Source organism: Rhinoderma darwinii, chromosome 5 (genome assembly GCF_050947455.1).
Source record: "Rhinoderma darwinii isolate aRhiDar2 chromosome 5, aRhiDar2.hap1, whole genome shotgun sequence".
Classification (NCBI taxonomy): domain Eukaryota; kingdom Metazoa; phylum Chordata; class Amphibia; order Anura; family Rhinodermatidae; genus Rhinoderma; species Rhinoderma darwinii.
Window position 1 is genome coordinate 54,963,419 of NC_134691.1, and position 23,225 is coordinate 54,986,643.

Below are 23,225 nucleotides of genomic sequence, written 5' to 3' on the forward strand. Positions count from 1 at the left end.
ATGGTGTCAAAAAAGGAATCTTGTAAAATCTCCACTCCAAATACTAAATGGCGCTCCTTCCCTTTAGAACCTTGCTGTGTGTCCAAATAGCAGTTTATGACCACGTGTGGGGTATTTCCCTACACTGAAGAAGTTGCTTTACAAATGTTACGGTGCTTTTTCTACTTTATTTGTTGAGAAAATGAAACATTTTGAACTAATGCTACATCTTATTGGAAAATAATATAATTTTTCATTTTCACTGCCCATTTCTAACAAAATCTGAGACACCTGTGGGGTCAAAATGCTCACTACCCCCCCCCCCCCCAGGTGAATTCCTCAATGGGTTTAGTTTGCGAAATGGAGTCACTTTTGGGGAGTTTCCACTGTATTGGTACCTAAGGGGCTTTGCAAAAGCGACATGGTGCAGAAAAACCAATCCAGCAAAATCTGCTCTCCAAAAGCCAAGTGGCGCTCCTTCCCTTCTGATCCCTGATGTGTATTCATACAGTGGTTTATTACCACATATGGGGTATTTCTGTACTCTAGAGATGTTGCTTTACAAATGTTATGGTGCTTTTTCTCCTTTATTTGATGAGAAAATGAAACCTTTTGACCTAAAGCGACGCCTTAGTGGAACAAAATTAAATTTTTCATTTTTACTGCCCAATTCTAATGAAATCTATGAAACACTTGGGGGGTTAAAATACTCACTACACCCCTAGTTGAATTCATCTAGGGGTGTAGTTTCCCAAATGGAGTCACTTTTGGAGGGTTTCCACTGTACTGGTACCTTAGGAGCTTTACAAATGTGACATGGTGGCGAGAAATCAAACCAGCAAAATCTGTGCTCCAAAAGCTAAATGGCGTGCCTTCCCTTCGGAGTCCTGCCGCTTGCCCAAACAGCAGTTTATGACCACATTTTGGGTATTTCTGTACTCTGGAGAAGTTGATTTACAAATGTTGGGGTGCTTTTCCTCATTTATTTGTTGAAAAAATTAAAAATTCTGAGGTAAAGCTACATCTTATTGGAAAAAATGTAATTTTTCATTTTCACTGCCCAATTCTAATGAAATCTATTAAATACCTGTGTGGTCAAAATGCTCACTACACCCCTAGATTAATTCCTCTAGGGGTGTAGTTTCCTAAATGGAGTCACTTTTGGGGGGTTTCCTTTGTTTTTGCACCTCAAGACCTCTTCTAACCTGACATGGTGCCTGAAATATAATTTAAGAAAAGGAAGGCCGAAAAATCCACTAGGTGCGCCTTTAGTTCTGGGGCTTTTCTTTCAGTCCAGTAGCGCACTAGGGCCACATGTGGGATATTTCTAAAAACTGCAGAATCAGGGCAATAAATATTCAGTTGTGTTTCTCTTGTAAAAACCTTCGGTATTACAGGAAAAATGGATTAAAATGGAATTTCTGCAAAAAATATGAAATTTGCAAATTTCCCTTCCACTTTGCTTTAATTCCTGTGACAAGCATAAAGGGTTAAGAAACTTTCTAAATTCTGTTTTGAATACTTTAAGGGGTGCAGTTTTTAAAATGGGGTGATTTGTGGGGGTTCCTAATATATAAGACCCTCAAAGCTACTTCAGATCTGAACTGTTCCCTAAAAAAATAGCCTTTTCAAATTTTCTTGAAAATATGAGAAATTGCTGCTAAACTTATAAGCCTTGTAACGTCCTAGAAAAATAAAAGGATGTTCAAAAAACGATGCCAATCTAAAGTAGACATATGGGAAATGTTAACTAGTCACTATTTTGTGTGGTATAACTATCTGTCTTACAAGCAGATACATTTGAATTTAGAAAAATGCTCATTTTTGCAAATTTTCTCAATTTTGGTGTTTTTCACAAATATTGAATTTATCGACCAAATTTTTTCACTAACATGAAGTACAATATGTCACGAGAAAACAATCTCAGAATCGCTTGGATAGGTAAAAGCATTCCAGAGTTATTACCACATAAAGTGACACATGTCAGATTTTAAAAATGAGGCTGTGTCATATGGTCCAAGAGTGGCTGCGTCCTTAAGGGGTTAAAATGAATATTTCACTTAGACAGTTTGCAGCCTAAGGGTCTTAATTTGGAATATGCCTTAGACACCTATTCTTAGATCCAATTCTTGCTGCCTAAACTCTTTAGTTTTTTTAACGGGTATATAACACTCTCACTAATTATGTTTTTATACATTTTTCTCTGTAGATAGTCCACGCATGTTTGAGGATGTCGGGATGCTGCTCCACTTTGACCCAACTGCTCAGGAAGCATACATTGACCTATCTCAACAATGACAATTATTCTCCATAATGGTCCCATACAGGGACTTAATGTATTGTAAATAATTAAAATAAAAAGATTATGGCCATTATATGGCGTCATTAGAATCCTTTTGTTAGACTAGTCCGTTATAAATATTTTTTTTTCTATATAAATCACAAAACAACAAAGGTAGATGCCCTGTATGATAAGATCAGATGCATTTAAAAACCATATATGGGTGAATATTTAGCATCAAGATTTTTTTATTTTTTTTTGCACATTCAACTCGACGGTGATCTATGATCGCCATCTAGTAGGTTGAAAGTGTGCTACTATGAGCTGCTAGCAACATAGTAGTTATAACTATTTCATCTCCTATTAATAAATATATTATGATCTCTCTTTCAAGCGATCTATTTGTAACACATTAGTTCCCATACTAGTAGGGTTTGATTTGTAGATTCTATTCCCTTTAATGGTCTTACTGACATTCTAGTGTAAGGCTTATTTCTTATTTCTAATTCCACATATAAATGAAGTGCCTGTCTGTTATTAGAAGACCATCGCTAGATGATGGTTCTTTTGAATATTATTGCCATGGGAGATGATTATAATGTATAGCTCTATACATTTTTTGAGCTCAGCGATTGGCGAACGGGGCTGCTTGGCGACCGAATGCTAATATCGCGAGTCTTCCTGTTGCACAGGCGCAGTCATATCAGAAGGGCTCTAGCCAGCAGTCAAGATGGCCACCGCGCGTGCGCAGTATAGCAAAGAGAAGTTCATTGACTTCCATCAGCTAGCGCATGCGCAGTAGTTAATTGTGAATGCCGAGACCGATGAGCGTCTTGGAGTACAGCAGCGACATCCTACAACATGGACTATGTAAGTACACAATGTTTTGCACTTGATTTATGTGGAATATGGAATATGCATTACTCTTATTATTCACACGTGCTCTGAAGGAGTGTCTGTAATACTATCTTTGGATTGGATGTATTCACCTATGGGTGGCATATTTATAGCCCACATTTTCGTATTTTATGCTTGAGAAAGGCTCCTGCAGCGTCGAAACGTAGCTTTATTTATTGATCTACTTGGGATGTGTTAATAAACACAATTATATTTTTGCCATATTGATGCTGTCCTTAAGTTTTCTATACTAGTCGTCTGTCTGGATGGGATTTCTGCACATGGAATTTGCATCTCTTTTTCAAAATAGAAGTGGAAAGAATATGAGCAAGTGAGTGCTGTGGAATATTTTCTACAATATAAACACTGTGTCACGTTCTCTTGTGTTTTATTCAAGCCAATCAAAACCCCTCCGTCAGGGAAGAAATATGTCAGATGTCCTTGTAATTGTCTCCTCATCTGCAAGGATACCTCACGGCGAATAGGATGCCCGCGACCTAACTGGTACGTAAATCTTAAGTTATCCTTGAGGCTGTGCTAAATGACTATTCTAGCCGCAAACGTCTAGTTTTTAATGCAATATCTACATAGGTGTATAGAGGCCCATTTCCAGCAACCATCACTCCAGTGTTCTAATGGTACATTGTGTTTGCTAACTGTGTTAGAAGGCTATTGGATGATAAGAAAACACTTGAAAACCCTTGTGCAATTATGTTAGCACCGCTGTAAACTGTTTTGCTGTTTAGAGTAGCTATAAAACTGACCTTCCTTTGAGCTAGTTGAGAAGCTGGAGCATTACATTTGTGGGTTCGATTAAACTCTCAAAATGGCTAGAAAAAGGGAGCTTTCATGTGAAACTCGACAGTCTATTCTCGTTCTTAGAAATGAAGGCTATTCCATGCGAGAAATTGCCAAGAAACTGAAGATTTCCTACAACGGAGTGTACTACTCCCTTCAGAGGACAGCACAAACAGGCTCTAACCAGAGTAGAAAGAGAAGTGGGAGGCCCCGCTGCACAACTGAGCAACAAGACAAGTACATTAGAGTCTCTAGTTTGAGAAATAGACGCCTCACAGGTCCTCAACTGGCAGCTTCATTAAATAGTACCCGCAAAACGCCAGTGTCAACATCTACAGTGAAGAGGCGACTCCGGGATTCTGGCGTTCAGGGCAGAGTGGCAAAGAAAAAGATATATCTGAGACTGGCTAATAAAAGGAAAAGATTAATATGGGCAAAAGCACACAGTCAGTCATTGGACAGAGGATGATTGGAAAAAAGTGTTATGGACAGACGAATCGAAGTTTGAGGTGTTTGGATCACACAGAAGAACATTTGTGAGATGCAGAACAACTGAAAAGATGCTGGAAGAGTGCCTGACGCCATCTGTCAAGCATGGTGGAGGTAATGTGATGGTCTGGAGTTGCTTTGGTGCTGGTAAAGTGGGAGATTTGTACAAGGTAAAAGGGATTTTGAATAAGGAAGGCTATCACTCCATTTTGCAACGCCATGTGGACAGCGCTTGATTGGAGCCAATTTCATCCTACAACAGGACAATGACCCAAAGCACACCTCCAAATTATGCAAGAAGCAGGCAGCTGGTATTCTCTGTAATGGAGTGGCCAGCGCAGTCACCAGATCTCAACCCCATAGAGCTGTTGTGGGAGCAGCTTGACCATATGGTACGCAAGAAGTGCCCATCAAGCCAATCCAACTTGTGGGAGGGCCTTCTGGAAGCATGGGGTGAAATTTCTCCCGATTACCTCAGCAAATTAACAGCTAGAATGCCAAAGGTCTGCAATGCTGTAATTGCTGCAAATGGAGCATTCTTTGACGAAAGCAAAGTTTGAAGAAGAAAATTATTATTTCAAATAAAAATCATTATTTCTAACCTTGTCAATGTCTTGACTATATTTTCTAGTCATTTTGCAACTCATTTGATAAATATAAGTGAGTTTTCATGGAAAACACAAAATTGTCTCGGTGACCCCAAACTTTTGAACGGTTGTGTGTGTGTGTGTGTGTGTGTGTGTGTGTGTGTATATATATATATATATATATATATATATATATATATATATGTGTGTGTGTGTGTGTATATATATATATATATATATATATATATATATATAATTTTTTATTTATAAAACTGTATCCGTGTGTTTTGTGCAACTTTCTAATAACTTTTTATTAAAAATTATTTTTAATACAGCTGCTTTGTATCCTGTATAGGATCAATCTGTTATCGATCACATCTAAGTTCTGAACGTAGATGTGATCGGTAACCGATCCTAAATACAGAATACAAAGCAGCTGTATATCTCAAAGTAAAAATTTTTTTTTATAAAAAGTAATTAGAAAGTTGCACCAAACACACTGATAGACATTTTTAAAGGTGTACATAGCCTTTAACATACACTATTGTTAATCGTTAATAAACTTTGGTACAACCAAGTGCACACATCCAAGAATGGGAAAAGGAGGTGATGTGTGTGCAGAATACATTTTCTTAGTCACTGGGAGTAATGTGGATTTCTCTCTATAGCAGACGTATTGTTAATCTGGGTCCAGTGATGTTGATACCTGAAGAGCAGCCTGCCCAGCCCGCTCTACCAGTTCAACCAGAGGGCACCAGAGTGGTTTGTGGTCACTGTGGAAACACATTTTTGGTAAGTTATCACATTAACATTGTATACCCATATGAAATGGAGAGCTAAAGTTGTACCTGCATTTTTTAATGACAATGCAGCATTTTTTATTGACCGAAAATGAACAGACACAATCATGGATTGTGAAAAACAAAAATTTTGAGCTAAAGCTATGTCTTATTGAAGAAAAATGTTTTTATTTTCACTGGCCAATTCTAATGAAATCTGTGAAAGACCTGTGGGGTAAAAATGCTCACTACACCCCTAGGTGAATTCCTCAAGGGGTGTAGTTTCATAAATGGAGTCACTTTTGGGTAGTTTCCACTGTACTGGTTCCTTAGGGGCTTTGCAAAAGCAACATGGTGCCAAGAAACCAATCCAGCAAAATTTGTACTCCAAAAGCCAAATGGCGCTCCTTCTCTTCTGAGCCCTGCTGTGTGCCCAAACAGCAGTTTATTACCACGTATGAGGTATTTCCGTACTCCAGAGAAGTTGCTTTACAAATGTTGGGGGCTTTTTCTTTCTTTATTCCTTGTGGACATTGTTGTTTTTTTTGTTTGTTTGTTTTTTTAGCTAAAACGACATCTTATTGGAAAAAATAAAAATTTTATTAGAATTTGCACATGAAAAAACTATGAAACACCTGTGCTTACTTCACCCCACAGGTAAATTAATCTAGGGGTATAGTTTGCAAAATTAGGTCTTTTGGGGGTTTTTCCTTTTTGTTTTGGCATCACAAGACCTCTTCAAACTGGACATGGTGCCTAAAATGTATTCTAATAAAAAGACCCCAAAATCCATTAGGTTCTCTTTTGTTTCTGAGGTCTATGCTTCCGTACATTAGCACACTAGGGTCACATGTGGGATATTTCTGAAAACTGCAGCATCAGTATTGAGTTACTTTTCTCTGGTAAAACCTTCTGTGTTACAGAAAAAAGTGGATTAAATATACATTTCTGCAAAAAAATGACTTTTGTAAATTTCACCTCTACTTTGCTTTAACTCTTGTGAAATGCCTGAAGGGTTAAACTTTCTAAATGCTGTTTTGAATACTTTGAGGGGTGACATTTTTAAAATGGGGTGACTTATGGGGGTTTGTATTGTATGGGCCTCTCAAAGCCACTTCGCAACTGAACTGATCTCTAAAGAAAATGTCAAAAGGCTATTTTTTCAAAGTTTCTGCTAAAGTTCTAAGCCTTGTAACGTTCTAGAAAAATAAAAGGGTGTTCAAAAAACGATGTCAATCTAAATTAGGCATATGGGAAATGTTAAAGTGTAGCTAAACGTTCGACAAACTTCTGACATGTCATAGTGACATGTCAGAAGTTTGGATTGGTGGGGGTCCGAGGACGGAGACCACCACCAATCGCTAGAATGAAGCAGCTGAAGTGCTCGTGTGAGCGCTGAGGCGCTTTGTGTCAATTCGTCTTTTTCTGGAAAGCCGATGTATCTGAGTACAGGCTCATAGACTTTCTATTGAGTCCATACACCGATAGTTATTTCCGGATACAGCCGAACAGACATGAAGCAGCTGTACGTTTAGCTGCACTTTAATTCGCAACTATTTTGTGTGGTATTAGGCCCCATGCACACGACTGTAAAACCGGGGACCGTATTACAGTCCGCGGTTTTACAGACCAAATTCGGTTCTATTGGCCGCGGGCCTTTCCGTAGCGCTACGTAGAACTGTGCCGGGAATTATGGAGCATGTTCTATTTTTCGTATTTTACGGGCTTTACTTTGTATGGGAGCACGGCCCGAAAATGCAGGCGGCCGTCATCGTGGGCTGTGATTACGGGCACGGCCATGCGCATGGGATCTTACTATGTGTCTTACAAGCAGATACGTTTAAATTGATAAATGCTCATTTTTGCAATTTTTCGCTACATTTTGCTGTTTTTCACACTTAAATACTGACTGTATCGACCAAATTTTACCAGTAACATAAAGTCGAATGTATCAGAAAATATGTGTGAGAAAATAGTCCGCAATCACTTGGATAGGTAAAAGCATTCTAAAGTTATTACCAAACAAAGTGCGATATGTCAGATTTGAAAAATAAAGCTCTGTCTGGAATGGTCACAGCAGGAAGGGGTTAATATTAGGCTTATTTTGAAACTTATTAACCAGAGACACATTATTTATCATTATTAGTTTTTCACAATCCTACTGGTTAAACAGCTATAACTAAAACAATTTTTTTGAATTGTAGTCAAAGCAATTTTTGGTTTATTTTTCATGACAAATAGGGTTTTATTATTTTAATTTTAAGTCTTTTTGTTTTCACGTCTACTGTTTATTTATTTATATGCATGACCTAGCTTGGGAAATGAGATCGAGGTCGCGCGCTCGCTCTTGCGTGTGCGCTGTCTTTCTCTCGCGCGCTGTCTTTCTCTCGCGCGCTGTCTTTCTCTCGCGCGCTGTCTTTCGCTCGCGCGCTGTCTTTCGCTCGCGCGCTGTCTTTCGCTCGCGCGCTGTCTTTCGCTCGCGCGCTGTCTTTCGCTCGCGCGCTGTCTTTCGCTCGCGCGCTGTCTTTCGCTCGCGCGCTGTCTTTCGCTCGCTCTATTTCTCGCGCTCTTTCTTTCTCGCGCTCGCTCGCTCTTTCTTTCTCGCGCTCGCTCGCTCGCTCTTTCTTTCTCGCGCTCGCTCGCTCGCTCTTTCTTTCTCGCGCTCGCTCGCTCGCTCTTTCTTTCTCGCGCTCGCTCGCTCGCTCTTTCTTTCTCGCGCTCGCTCGCTCTTTCTTTCTCGCGCTCGCTCGCTCGCTCTTTCTTTCTCGCGCTCGCTCGCTCGCTCTTTCTTTCTCGCGCTCGCTCGCTCGCTCTTTCTTTCTCGCGCTCGCTCGCTCGCTCTTTCTTTCTCGCGCTCGCTCGCTCGCTCTTTCTTTCTCGCGCTCGCTCGCTCGCTCTTTCTTTCTCTCGCTCGCTCGCTCTTTCGCTCGCTCTTTCTTTCTCGCGCTCGCTCGCTCTTTCTTTCTCGCGCTCGCTCGCTCGCTCTTTCTTTCTCGCGCTCGCTCGCTCGCTCTTTCTTTCTCGCGCTCGCTCGCTCGCTCTTTCTTTCTCGCGCTCGCTCGCTCGCTCTTTCTTTCTCGCGCTCGCTCGCTCGCTCTTTCTTTCTCGCGCTCGCTCGCTCGCTCTTTCTTTCTCGCGCTCGCTCGCTCGCTCTTTCTTTCTCGCGCTCGCTCGCTCTTTCTTTCTCGCGCTCGCTCGCTTTCTATCACGCTCTCGCTCTTTCTTTCTCTCGCGCGTGCGGTCGCTCTCTTTCTTTCTCTCGTGCGTGCGCTCGGAATAGGAGCAGAGCTGGAGTACTGCAGCTCAGCTGATATTCCATGGACAGAGCCAACTGCTTCCGGCATGTATGTCCTGTGCCAGAGGCAGCTGAAGCGGCTTAACGGTGCGGGGTCCGGGTGTCCGGGACCCCCTTAGATCATGTACTGATGACCTATCCGGTGGATATTGGTCATGAGTTGTCCGGTAGTGGACAACCACTTTAACTACATGGTACATTTTTTTTAATTTGGTTTAACCAACTAAATTAGACTACAGAGAAAACCAACAATGAAGATTGTGGCCCCATATGGTTTTGGCGTGACCGGCCGACCATCTGTGTATGACTGCATTTTGACACTGAAAACTAAACCCGTTAAACTGTATAAGCCCACTTGCCACTTCACAGCAACCACGTTTAAGTGGGTCACTATGCTATCAAGTGCAGTATCGCATGGCAACCAGTGCCGCTGCAACACTACCTGTAGAGTGAGCAACCTCTACACCTGATTACCTCTTTGTAATCAGTTTGGCCCCCGAGACTACAAGGAAAGGTGAGCTTTTTCCATCTGTTCACTTTTTTGTGGTGTCTTTTGTTGCTGTAGTGCTATATCTGTGGGGGGTCGTGGCCCAGAGCCAAGGTGGCTTAAACTGGCAGCATGGGTGCTGTTGGTCTCCTCGGCTGCTCACTCTGCAGGTGCTGTTTTACAGCGGAACTGGTTGCCATGCGTTACTGCACTGGATAGAGTAGGGACCCACTTAAAATAGGTCGCCATAACGTGGCAAGTGGCTTATACAGTTTGATCAAAATGTAAACTAAGAACCTGATGTTCATACATTTTTACATTTTGCTGAGCCGTAATCGATCAAGTATAGCAAGTGTATGTGCAGTTCAGGTTTTCTTCCGTCCCTTATGAATTAGTATTGTTTACGTGTGTAACAATATTGAATTTAGTCAGTATTACTCATTTTCTAGGCTTTTCTCACATTTTTACAAGGCCTCTGTATTTTCTAATGCTAGACCTTTACATCATTGTTATATTAATCTAATAGCGCTGTGCATTCATTTTCTTGTTCAGTAAAGAAAGTTTTCAGTAAAGGGTTTTTCTACTCAAATACTTTTGAGGCCATGAAGTGTCATAGATGGGGGTCCGAGCCCTGGCTCTTCCACCAACATTCAAAACGAATTAGGTCAAATTCATGTGCCACAAAAGTATTTAAAAAAAAAAAGAAGAAAAGCCATGGATCTGGCTTCTTTACCAGGGGAACCCTACGTTTCCCTTGTAGAAGCCACTGCAGAGAAAATGTTTGATTACCTGACAGCCATCTATATTAATGGCCGACCATGTAATGCATTGTTGGCTTGGGGCAACGGCACTGAACATGCTCTTACAGCGCCGCTCTCTGTTTTGGCTTAAAGAGGGGGGAGTCCCAAGCCTCTATAGGGCCATGGACAGGAGTTATCACATCGATGCAGTAATAGTAAAATAGTGGGTGCTAAATTCCTGATGATGCCCAGAATTTGCAGGGGAGTTCAGTGGCTGCTATTGCACCCACTAGCACAGTCACGTTCTGTTCCCAAGATATTTTAAGCTGAAGAAACAATTAGGATTTTCAACAACAAGTGAGGTTATAGAGAAGGAGGGTCATGCACAATAAGGGTATGTTCACACGGCAGCGTCCATTACGGCTGAAATCACGGAGCTGTTTTCAGGAGAAAACAGCTCCTGAATTTCAGACGTAATGGCATGTTGCCAGCGTTTTTCGCTGCGTCCATTACGGACGTAATTGGAGCTGTTTTTCTATTGTGCCAATGGAAAACTGCTCCAATTACGTCCCAAGAAGTGACAGGCACTACTTTGACGCGCCGTCTTTTGACAGCGGCGCGTAAAAAAATGACCGTCGGCACAGAACATCGTAAAGCCCATTCAGATGAATGGGCAGAGCTTTGCCGGCGCATTGGAGCCGTATTTTCGGACGTAATTCGAGGTTAAAACGCCCGAATTACGTCCGTAAATAGGGTGTGTGAACCCAGCCTTACACTAGACTGTGTTATACAGAAGATCATCTATATTATAAATCATGTATCGTCTGTGTTTTGTCAACCAGTCATTGACCTAAATTCTCCGAAGCATGGGAAATTCCCTCTCTGGAAGCCTCTGTGTGAGGGGCATGAACACTGGCAGACAAATGTCATCTTTTTTTTAACTTTTCACTCGAGCATGGGACGTAAATAATTATTTTTGTCTGCGATCTTCCCGTGACGTTGAGATGAAAATAAATAAATGTTTGTTCTTTTGTCTCTTGCAGTGGATGGAGCTGAGGTTCAACACTTTGGCAAAGTGCCCACACTGCAAGAAAATGTAAGTATATCAGAACCTGTGTTAAGGAATAGTTTGAAGTCTTCGGTATTTTGCACTGCTCTGTCTACTATAGGGAGAATTCCAGACAAATGGATTTTGTCTTTTTTCCTTGTGTAGAGAATATCCGAGCAAGTTTCAGGATTAACGTGTGGTCACAATGCAGTCATGTGAACAGTTTCATTAGACGTTCTTTTAGGAAACAGTCATGCATTGTTTTTTTTCTTCTAATCTTCTTACAAATGTGGGTCAAAATTTACATAATTTTAAATGATCCAAAGTGTTGATGAAAATATTATTGTAGAGTACATAAATTAACATAGACTACGGGCCCTATCTGTAAATAGCCAGGCGGACAGATGAATTTTCTGGGTTTTAAACAGTCATTGACTCCGGGTAATTCTTTGTATAGTGGACTGAGAATGGTCCGGACCCTTTACCACCCATAATAAACATATATATATCTTTTCTTCTGCTGTGATGACTGCTGCAGTGAAGATGTATCTATAGTAACATCACATTATATGGGTCATTACATTATGGACGAAATGTCACTGCAGCCTAGTCATTGCACGGGTCCGGTGAGGAATTTTAACGGTAATTATTTGACATTTAGTTTCTTTATTTTTAAAGGTTCGCACCAATTATTATTTTTTTTTTTGTGGTCCCATATGTTGCACCTTATATCTTTTATAGGAGATCGGAGCTCTGTTTCAAATGTCTTTTATATTAAAAACTCAAAATTTAAAATTATTACTACCTACAGCTACCACTAAGGGGAGCTTTACTGCACATTGATTCATACGTATTGGTGGGCATTTATTGATGTTATATTCGCCAGTCTTTCTCTAAAAAGCAATGGAGTAAGATGTGCTTAATTTATTAAGAAGTGCGCCTCCTTATGAATTAGGCGTACCTCTGTTTGCCAGAAAGATAAATCTATGGCAGCTACGCGCTAGCGTCTATTTCGATTGGTCTGGCGTGAAATATCGTGAATTTGTTGGGCCGCTGGTGGTCTTGCGCATTACGTCAAGCACTGCCCGCCAAGAAAAAATATGGTGTGAATTGAAATAGCGGCCACAACAACTTTCAAGTTATTTTCTTTGAGGAAAGAAATTCAATGACACTTCACCTGACAGAAATCCTAGGTCTCCGTAGAAGATATATTAAACTGATTTCACACGTCTAAGGTACACTATAAGGCCTTGAAGACATTCTTCTTGTAGGTCTCCTTTAGTACAATAAGTCCATAGCTACCTCTTTATAGTTTTTAATAGAACCCATGAGCATGGCGTGGCTAATATGTAGGCAGTAGCTGTTAACTAAGTAGATCAAGATGCCCCAGAAATAACTTTGTTAGGCCGGGTTCCCATGGGTCGGGTATTCTGCCTAAAACTATGCAGCCTATCTGACCTAGAACCTGCAGCACATGCGCCCGCTTCTCCATTCAATGTCTGAAATTGACGGAAACATCCAAACTATGTGCTCGGCTGTTTCTGTCATTCCCATAAACTTTGAATGGAGCAGCAACTCACATACTCTACCACCGCTCCAGTCAATGTCCTCCTCACTGCGGTCTCACGATTGGTGGGGGTCCCGGCGATCAGAAAATTATCTGTTGTCCTGTGAAAAGGTGATAATTTATGATGTTGGGAATAAGCCTTTAACCCCTTCCCGTCGTAAAACAACTTTCAGATTTGAATTTTCGTTTTTTCCTCCCCACCTTCCAAAAGCCATAACTTTTTTATATTTCCGTCGATATAGTCCTACGAGGACTTGATTTTTGCGGGACAAGTTGTAGTTTTTCGCAGCACCATTTATTGTGCCATATAATGTACTAGGAAACTGGAAAAAAATTATTTGTAGGGTAGAAAATGAAAAAAAAAACCAGGATTCCACCATTGTTTTTTGCACGTCGTTTTTACGGAATTCACTGTGCAATTTAAAAGAACATGTTAACTTTATTCTGTGGGTCAATACGATTACGGTGATACCAAATATATATTTAGTTTTTTCTATATTTTACTACTTTCACAAGTAAAAACCTAAGTGTAAAAAAAAAAAATTTGTGTTGCCAAATTCTGAGAGCCATAACTTTGTTATTTTTCTGTTGATTAAGTGGTATGAGGGCTTATTTTTTGTGGGATAAGCTGTAGGTTTTAATGATACTATTTTGGTGTACATGCTACGTTTTGATCACTTTTATTCCATTTTTGTGGGAGATTAGGTGACCAAAAATAGGGATTCTGGTGTTTTACCATTTTTTATTTTTTTTTACGGCGTTCACCGTGCGGGTTAAATAGTGATATATTGTAATAGTTCAGACTTTTACGGACGCGGCGATACCAATTATGTTTATTTTTTTTACTATGCTCTAGGGGGGAAATGGGAAAAGAGGGGTTTTTTGAATTTTTAATTGAAAAATTTTTTTATTACAAAAAAAAACCTTTTATTTTACTAATTTTTACATTTTTATTTTTTTATTAGTCCCCCTAGGGGACTTCAACCAGCGATCATTAGATCGCTTGCACGATAGACTGCAATACTAATGTATTGCAGTCTATCGTGATTCTGACTGGCTTAATAGGAGCACAAAGATCGCGGACCTGGGGGCCTTCATTAGGCCCCCAGGCAGCCATAGCAACCATCGCCCTCCCCCCGCAATTGCGTTGCAGGGGCACGATGAGCTGCTAGTGTGGGTCGCCCCCCTCTTTCTAACTATTTAAATGCTGCGGTCGGTACTGACCGCAACATTTAACTAATTAAACGAACGGGATCGCGCTCGAGCGCGATGCCGCTCGTTACTCTTGTCGGCTGTAACATACAGCCGACACCAGCATCGTATGGAGCGGGTTCATTCCGTGAGCCCTTTCCATACTTCCCCCTACCCGACTTTGGTGTATGGATACGTCAAATGTCGGGAAGGGGTTAAAATTTGTTTAATTCATCTATATTAAGCAGTAGAAGTAACGAAGAAAAGGCGGATATTCTATATTCGTTACTTCTACTGCTTAACCCCTTAACGCTCAGTGACGTACTATTACGTCATGGAAAGCGCCCTGTTCGCGCTCCATGACGGAATAGCACGTCATGGGAGTAACGGCCGTTTCGGCCATCCTCCCGACACATACAGGAGCTGTGACAGCTGCTGTCTCGTATAGCAGCTGTCACAGCTCCTACAGTGGGGACCGATCGCTGTGTCCCCGCTGATTAACCCCTGAAAAGCCGTGTTCAATAGCGATCACTGCTTTTTAGGGGTTAAACTGCCATCGCCGGCCTGCTACACGATAGCGGCCGGCGATGGTGACTATGGCAACCGGACACCAAACAATGGCGTCCGGCTATGCCATCGACGGAAGCCTAGTGGGTCCTGACGAAGTCAGGACCCACTATGCTTGCTGTCAGTGAGTAGCTGACAGCTCTAATACACTGCACTACGCATGTAGTGCAGTGTATTAGAAAAGCGATCAGGGCCTCCTGCCCTCAAGTCCCCTAGTGGGACAAAGTAAAAAAGTTAAAAAAAGATGTGTAAAAATAAGAAAATAAAAGATTTAAAAGTAAAAATCCCCCTTTTTCCCTTATCAGTCCTTTATTATTAATAAAAATATATAAACAAACAAATAAACTATACATAATTGGTATCGCCGCGTCCGTAACGGCCTGAACTACAAAATTATTTTATTATTTATCCCGCGCGGTGAACGCCGTAAAAGAAAATAATAATAAACCGTACCAGAATCACAATTGTTTGGTCACTTCACCTCCCAAAAAATGGAATAAAAAGAGATCAAAATGTTGCATGTACCTAGAAATGGTACTGATCAAAACTGCAGTTCGTTACGCAAAAAATAAGTCCTCGCACGGCTTTATTGATGGAAAAATAAAAACGTTCTGGCTCTTAGAATAAGGTAACACAAAAAGTAAATGATTGTTTACAAAACGTATTTTATTGTGCAAACGCCATAAGACATAAAAAAACTATAAACATCTGGTATCGCCGTAATCGTATCACCCCGCAGAATAAAGTGAATATGTCATAGCGCACGGTGAACGCTGTAAAAAAATTTTAATAAAAAAACAATAGTAGAAATGCTGTTTTTTAGTCACCGCGCCACGTAAAAATAGAATAAAAACTGATTAAAAAGGAGGCCTCAAAATCCTCTAGGTGTTCCTTTGCTTCTGAGGCCGGAGCTTCAGTCCATTACCGCACTAGGACCACATGTGGGATATTTCTCAAAACTGCAGAATCTGGGCAATAAGTATTAAGTTGCGTTTCTCTGATAAATCCTTTTGTGTTATAAAAAAAAGTGGTATAAAAAGGATTTTCTGACAAAAAATTAAGTAGATTTCACCTCTACTTTTCTCTAAATTCCTGTGAAACACCTAAAGTGTTCATAAACTTTCTAAATGCTGTTGTGAATACTTTGAGGGGTCTAGTTTCTAAAATGGGGTGTTTGATAGGGGTGTCTAATATATGGGCCCCTCAAAGCAACTTCAGATCTGAACTGGAACCTAAAAAAATAAATAAATTAGGCAATACTTTGCTTCTTACATTATACTGATAATGAGCCGTGCCCACCCCGAGATGACCCCAGTTTTGACCGTTTGTATACATGGAGACCCCTATTAGACCGTTTCAGTGCCCGGTTTTCCCAAGCATACACCCCCGAGAAGTCTATTTCTATTGATGAGTCCCTGTTACATTTTAAAGGGAGGGTTCAATTCCGTCAGTACCTGCCGGGTAAGAGGGCAAGGTATGGCGTAAAGATGTATAAGCTGTGCGAGAGTGCATCAGGGTATAGCTACAAATTCAGGATATATGAAGGGACAGCAGTATTCAGCCCCCAGAATGCCCCCCCCCCCCCCTTACTGGGAGTTAATGCAAAAATTGTGTGGGATTTGGTGCACCCACTGCTGGACCAGGGTTACCACCTCTACCTGGATAATTTTTATACCAGCGTCCCGCTCTTCAACTGCCTCACTCCCAGAAGTCCTGCGGCATGCGGCACTGCTAGAAGAAATCTGAGAGGCCTCCCTAAGACTCTGCAGGGCAAACGCTCAGAAGGGGTGAGAGCAGGGCACAATCTAGCAGCAACATATTGTGTGTCAAGTACAAGGACAAGAGAGATGTCACACCAGTACCCATGTACCTGTACAGAGACCCCCAAACCAGACTGCATCCTGGGCTACAATAGGTACATGGGAGGGGTGGACTTGTCAGATCAAGTCCTGAAGCCCTACAGCGCCATGCGGTGTGGTATAAGAAGCTGGCCGGGCACATCATACAGATGGCATTGTACAACGCGTACGTGCTACATCGATGTGCAGGCCAGATGGGAACTTTCCTGGAATTTCAAGAGGTGGTTATCAATAAACTAATTTTTATGGACCAAGAAGGGGGGGGGGCACCCAGTACTTCTGGAGGCGAGGCCACACGCATCGTACCAGGGCAACACTTTCCAGGAGAAGTTCCCCAAACTGGCAAGAAGGGAAAAAGTCAAGAGGTACAAAGTCTGCTATAAGAGGGGGATAAGGAAGGACACAATATATCAATGTGACACGTGTCCCGAAAAACTAAGGCTCCGTATGAAAGAGTGCTTCAAAATGTATCATACATCCCATGATTTTTAATCTACCCCAGTTTTACTTACCCTGATGCACTCCGCACAGCTTATCCCCCCTCGTCTTTCCCCTCTGAGCCCTGCTGCGTGCCTAGGCAGCTGATAACAGCCACATGTAGGGTATTGCCATACCCGTGAGAACCCACATTACAGTTTATGGGGTGTATGTCTCCGGTCAAAATGCTCACTACACCTCTAGATGAATGCCTCAAGGGTGTCGTTTTTAAAACGGGGTCACTTCTTGGGGGTTTCAACTGTACTGGTACCTCGGGCTTCTGCATACATGACTTTGCACCAAAAAATCCCCAGTAGGCCAAATGGTGGTCCTTTCCTTCTGAGCCCTCCCATGGGCCCAAACGGCAGTTTATCACCACAAATGGGGTACTGCCGCACTCAGGACAAATTGGGCAACAGAATGGGGTATTTTATTTCTTGTGAAAATACGAAATTTTGAGTTAAAACTACATATTATTGGAAAAAAAAATTATTTTTTTAAATTCCCAGCCCAATTCAAATAAGTTCTCTGAAAAAACTATGGGGTCAAAAAGGTCACAACACCCATAAATGAATTCCTTGAGGGGTGTAGTTTCCAAAATGGGGTTATTTGTGGTTGGTTTCTATTGCTTTGATACCTCTGGGGCTCTGCAAATGCGACATGGCACCCGAAAACCAATCCAGCAAAATCTGGACTCCAAAGAACAAAGAGTGCTCCTTTGCTTCTGAGCCATCCCATGGGCCCAAACGGCAGTTTATCGCCACAAATGGGGTATTGCCATACTCCGGACAAATTGGGCAACAAAATGGGATATTTTGTTCCCTGTGAAAATAGGAAATTTTGATAATAAATTACATCTTATTGGAAAAAATGTAATTTTTTTTAATTTCACAGCCCAATTAAAATAGGTGCTGTGAAAAAACTCTGTGGTCAAAATGATAACAATAGCCATAAATTAATTCCTTGAGGGGTGTAGTTTCCAAAATGGGGTCACTATTGGGGGATTCCTACTGTTTTGGCACCTCAACCCCTCTTCAAACCTGGCATGCTGCCTAAAATATATTCTAATAAAAAAAGGGGCCTCAAAATGCACTAGGTGCTTTTTTGCTTCTAGGGCTTGTGTTTTATTCCAGGAGCGCAGTAGAGCCACATGTGGGACATTTCTAAAAACTGCAGAATCTGGACAATACATATTTAGTAGTGTTTCTCTGGTAAAACCTTCCGTGTTACACAAAAAAAATTGAATAAAATTGAAATTCAGCAAGAAAAATGAAATTTGCAAATTTCACCTCCACTTTGCTTTAATTCCTGTGAAATGCCTGAAGGGTTAAAAAACTTTCTAAATGCTGTTTTGAATACTTTGAGGGGTCTAGTTTTTAAAATGGGGTGTTTTATCAGGGTTTCTAATACATAGGCCCCTCAAAGCCACTTCAGAACTGAAGAGGTACCTTAAAAAAAATGTTCTAAGCCTTGTAACGTCCAAGAAAAATAAAATAATTTTCAAAAAACGATGCCAATCTAAAGTAGACATATGGGAAATGTGAACTATAGTAACTATTTTGGATGGTATAACCGTCTGTTTTACAAGCAGATGCATTTAAATTCAGAAAAATGCTATTTTTTATAAATTTTCCCTAAATTTTGCAAATTTTCACCAATAAACACTGAATATATCGTCCAAATTTTACCACTAACATAGAGCCCAATGTGTCACAAGAAAACAATCTCCGAATCGCTTGGATAGGTTTAAGCATTCCGACGTTATTACCACATAAAGTGAAATATGTCAGATTTGAAAAATGGGCTCTGAGCCTTAAGGCCAAAACAAGGCTGCGTCCTTAAGGGGTTAATATCGAGACTGATCTAGCTCTTGAACCGGATCTCAGGCTGCACCCCGACCCAAGTGGCGACTTCCCAGAGGAATACTGGAATATACTACACTGTATGTTATGCTTCCAGCATAATCGTAAAAGGTTTAGCATAACTTGAACCCAGTACACACCAAGTTTTTTTACAGTTTCATGCACTATGTGCGCTTTCTTGCCTTTTCTCTTTTTTGTCTAATTCATCTATATGGAACTTTCAGAAATCCATGCCCATTCTGCTGAAACAACCACATTCAGGTGAATGGAATGGATTTTCAGTCGCATAAATTTCTGCAAAAAATCTGCCGCCTGTTCCTGCACCCACACAGTGCAGATGTTGGATGAATTTTTTTAACCTATGAGGCCTTTCTTTATATATTTCTTCGGTTTAGGTTCCCTTCCTGGTTTTGGCTTAAAAAAGATGTGCAAAATGTGCACTGTGTGAACAAGGCCTTATAGGTTCAAACCAGAAGCAACTTCTCCATGGAGTTTGTATGGTATCTGTGTGCCTGTATGGATTTCCTCTGGGTACTCTGGTTTCCTTCCACCCTCCATATACATAGTGATAAGTTAATATCCTATGAAACTAGCCCTAGAGAATATGTGTCTGAAATAGGAAAATTAGACTCTGAACTCCATTGGGGTTTTGTGGAAAGAGCTACAGAATACGTTGGCGCTATAGAAACAATGGGAAAATTAAATAATCTAAATATAATATTTGGCATGAACATGCATAGCAAATACATTCATACATTTAATATGCTTGATACCTTTCCAGTCTAGGGATTTTATCCATTACTATGAAGAGGGCCAAGTAGACTTGAGCCCATAATAGGAATACAAAACCTCCTGTAAGGTGGACGGACTGAATGTGTCTTGTCAGATAATAATATAATGGATTTATCTAACTAGTTTTTTTTTTTGTTTTTTTTCATAGATCATCCGTAGGAAGTGCGCTACCACGCAGACGCTGCTGTGCTTACATTACTATGGGAATGATATGCATTTTTATAGGAGTTGGTTTAACTGTAATTAATATTTATTATCTATCTAAACTATTGTCTGATGAAATGTGGAGTTTCAAATCTGCTTTATAGGGAATATTGCACATTTGGAAACCTTTCCTTTGTCCGTGATTTTTTTTTTCCCCCCATAGTTGCCCTGCGGACTTGTCAGCAGGCACTGGCTTTTTTGTACTTTAGCCTGAATATATATTTGTACATATTCCAAATGGCCCTGCAGGTTATTAACCCTCTACTAAATGGAGGATTTACAGTTACGTATCAGGGAATTGGCAGTTAAGCATTTACAGTGAAGGAAATAAGTATTTGATCCCTTGCTGATTTTGTAAGTTTGCCCACTGTCAAAGTCATGAACAGTCTAGAATTTTTAGGCTAGGTTAATTTGACCAGTGAGAGATAGATTATATAAGAAAACAAAACAGAAAATCACATTGTCAAAATTATATATATTTATTTGCATTGTGCACAGAGAAATAAGTATTTGATCCCTTTGGCAAACAAGACTTCATACTTGGTCGCAAAACCCTTGTTGACCAGCACAGCAGTCAGACGTTTTTTGTAGTTGATGATGAGGTTTGCACACATGTTAGATGGAATTTTGGCCCACTCCACTTTGCAGATCATCTGTAAATCATTAAGATTTCGAGGCTGTCGCTTGGCAACTCGGATCTTCAGCTTCCTCCATAAGTTTTCGATGGGATAGGGTCTGGAGACAGGCTAGGCCACTCCATGACCTTAATGTGCTTCTTTTTGAGAAACTCCTTTGTTGCCTTGGCTGTATGTTTCGGGTCATTGTCGTGCTGGAAGACTCAGCCACGAGCCATTTTTAACGTCCTGGTGGAGGGAAGGAGGTTGTCACTCAGGATTTGACGGTACATGGCTCCATCCATTCTCCCATTGATGCGGTGAAGTAGTCCTGTGCCCTTAGCAGAGAAACACCCCCAAAACATAATGTTTCCACGTCCATGCTTGACAGTGGGGACGGTGATCTTTGGGTCATAGGCAGCATTTCTCTTCCTCCAAACACAGCGAGTTGAGTTAATGCCAAAGAGCTCAATTTTAGTCTCATCTGACCACAGCACCTTCTCCCAATCACTCTCAGAATCATCCAGATGTTCATTTGCAAACTTCAGACGGGCCTGTACATGTGCCTTCTTGAGCAGGGGGACCTTGCGGGCACTGCAGGATTTTAATCCATTACGGCGTAATGTGTTACCAATGGTTTTCTTGGTGACTGTGGTCCCAGCTGCCTTGAGACCATTAACAAGTTCTCCCCGTGTAGTTTTCGGCTGAGCTCTCACATTCCTCAGGATCAAGGATACCCCACGAGGTGAGATTTTGCATGGAGCCCCAGATCGATGTCGATTGACAGTCATTTTGTATTTCTTCCATTTTCTTACTATTGCACCAACAGTTGTCTCCTTCTCACCCAGCGTCTTACTTATGGTTTTGTAGCCCATTCCAGCCTTGTGCAGGTCTATGATCTTGTCCCTGACATCCTTAGAAAGCTCTTTAGTCTTGCCCATGTTGTAGAGGTTAGAGTCAGACTGATTAATTGAGTCTGTGGACAGGAGTCTTTTATACAGGTGACCATGTAAGACAGCTGTCTTTAATGCAGGCACCAAGTTGATTTGGAGCGTGTAACTGGTCTGGAGGAGGCTGAACTCTTAATAGTTGGTAGGGGATCAAATACTTATTTCTCTGTGCACAATGCAAATAAAAATCTATCATTTTGACTATGTGATTTTCAGTTTGTTTTTTTTATATAATCTATCTCTCATTGGTAATATTAACCTAGCCTAAAAATTCTAGACTGTTCATGTCTTTGACAGTGGGCAAACTTACAAAATCAGCAAGGGATCAAATACTTATTTCCTTCACTGTATTTTTCTTCTACAGTGAGCCTTCTCCAAAAGTCCACAAGTAACGGAATGGCTGCGTATTTTCCCTCTGGAATTGCGGACGGAAAATACGCAGCAGAATACAGAATTCTGATAGTTTCTGCGGAATTGCTGCAGAAATTTTCTAATGCCATGCCATTACGTGTGGACAAGCCCCAACTGTTTGAGCTGATCACCCCTTGACCTTTTCTGTTCTCTTATATGCTGTGTACTTTGGCCCTCTTTTTTTGACCGAACCACCCCTCTAGAAAGCCAGTTTTCACTACAACTTTGCAGGTCGTTTGAAATCGGTTCTAAGAATATTTTAACATTGAAGACAAATATAGAATTCCGACCTAAAAGAATACTTAAAGAGGCTCTGTCACCAGATTTTGCAACCCCTATCTGCTATTGCAGCAGATAGGCGCTGCAATGTAGATTACAGTAACGTTTTTATTTTTAAAAAACGAGCATTTTTGGCCAAGTTATGACCATTTTTGTAGTTATGCAAATGAGGCTTGCAAAAGTCCAAGTGGGTGTGTTTAAAAGTAAAAGTCCAAGTGGGCGTGTATTATGTGCGTACATCGGGGCGTTTTTAATACTTTTACTAGCTGGGCGCTCTGATGAGAAGTATCATCCACTTCTCTTCAGAACGCCCAGCTTCTGCCTGATCACTGCTGTGACGTCACTCACAGGTCCTGCATCGTGTCAGACGAGCGAGGACACATCGGCACCTGAGGCTACAGTTGATTCTGCAGCAGCATCAGCGTTTGCAGGTAAGTAGCTACATTGACTTACCTGCTAACGCCGAGGCTGCTGCAGAATCAACTGAAGCTTCTGGTGCCGATGTGTCCGACACGATGCAGGACCTGTGAGTGACGTCACAGATCTGCACTGCCAGAAGCTGGGCGTTCTGAAGAGAAGTGGATGATACTTCTCATCAGAGCGCCCAGCTAGTAAAAGTATTAAAAACGCCCCGATGTACACACATAATACACGCCCACTTGGACTTTTACTTTTAAACACACTCACTTGGACTTTTGAAAGCCTCATTTGCATAACTACAAAAATGGGCATAACTTGGCCAAAAATGCTCGTTTTTTAAAAATAAAAACGTTACTGTAATCTACATTGCAGCGCCTATCTGCTGCAATAGCAGATAGGGGTTGCAAAATCTGGTGACAGAGCCTCTTTAATATATTATATGCTGTTTTCTGCAGAGAGAGACGCCAATAATCATAACTTAGGGGCCTACTGACCAGAAAAATGATGTGCAAGGGGTATTCCCACAATTGACACTTATCACCTATGCACAGGATCGGTGATAAATGTGTGATCACTGGGGGCCTCACCACTGGGACCCCCAGACTTTTTAGTAGCTCGGCTGCTTGACCTCCGCTCCATTCAATCTCCTCAC

General features: G+C 41.2%; 1 protein-coding gene across 2 annotated transcripts in view; it reads left to right on the forward strand.

The window, feature by feature from the left end:
* PIP4P2 (phosphatidylinositol-4,5-bisphosphate 4-phosphatase 2) overlaps positions 1–23,225 on the forward strand; it is an 82,634-nt gene that overhangs the window by 53,622 nt on the left and 5,787 nt on the right. For both annotated transcript variants that reach the window (XM_075826001.1, XM_075826002.1), the window contains exons 3-6: positions 3,555–3,661; positions 5,700–5,823; positions 11,376–11,428; positions 19,844–19,934. In XM_075826001.1, the coding sequence (XP_075682116.1) occupies positions 3,555–3,661; positions 5,700–5,823; positions 11,376–11,428; positions 19,844–19,934 (375 nt within the window). The remainder of the gene's footprint in view (positions 1–3,554; positions 3,662–5,699; positions 5,824–11,375; positions 11,429–19,843; positions 19,935–23,225) is intronic.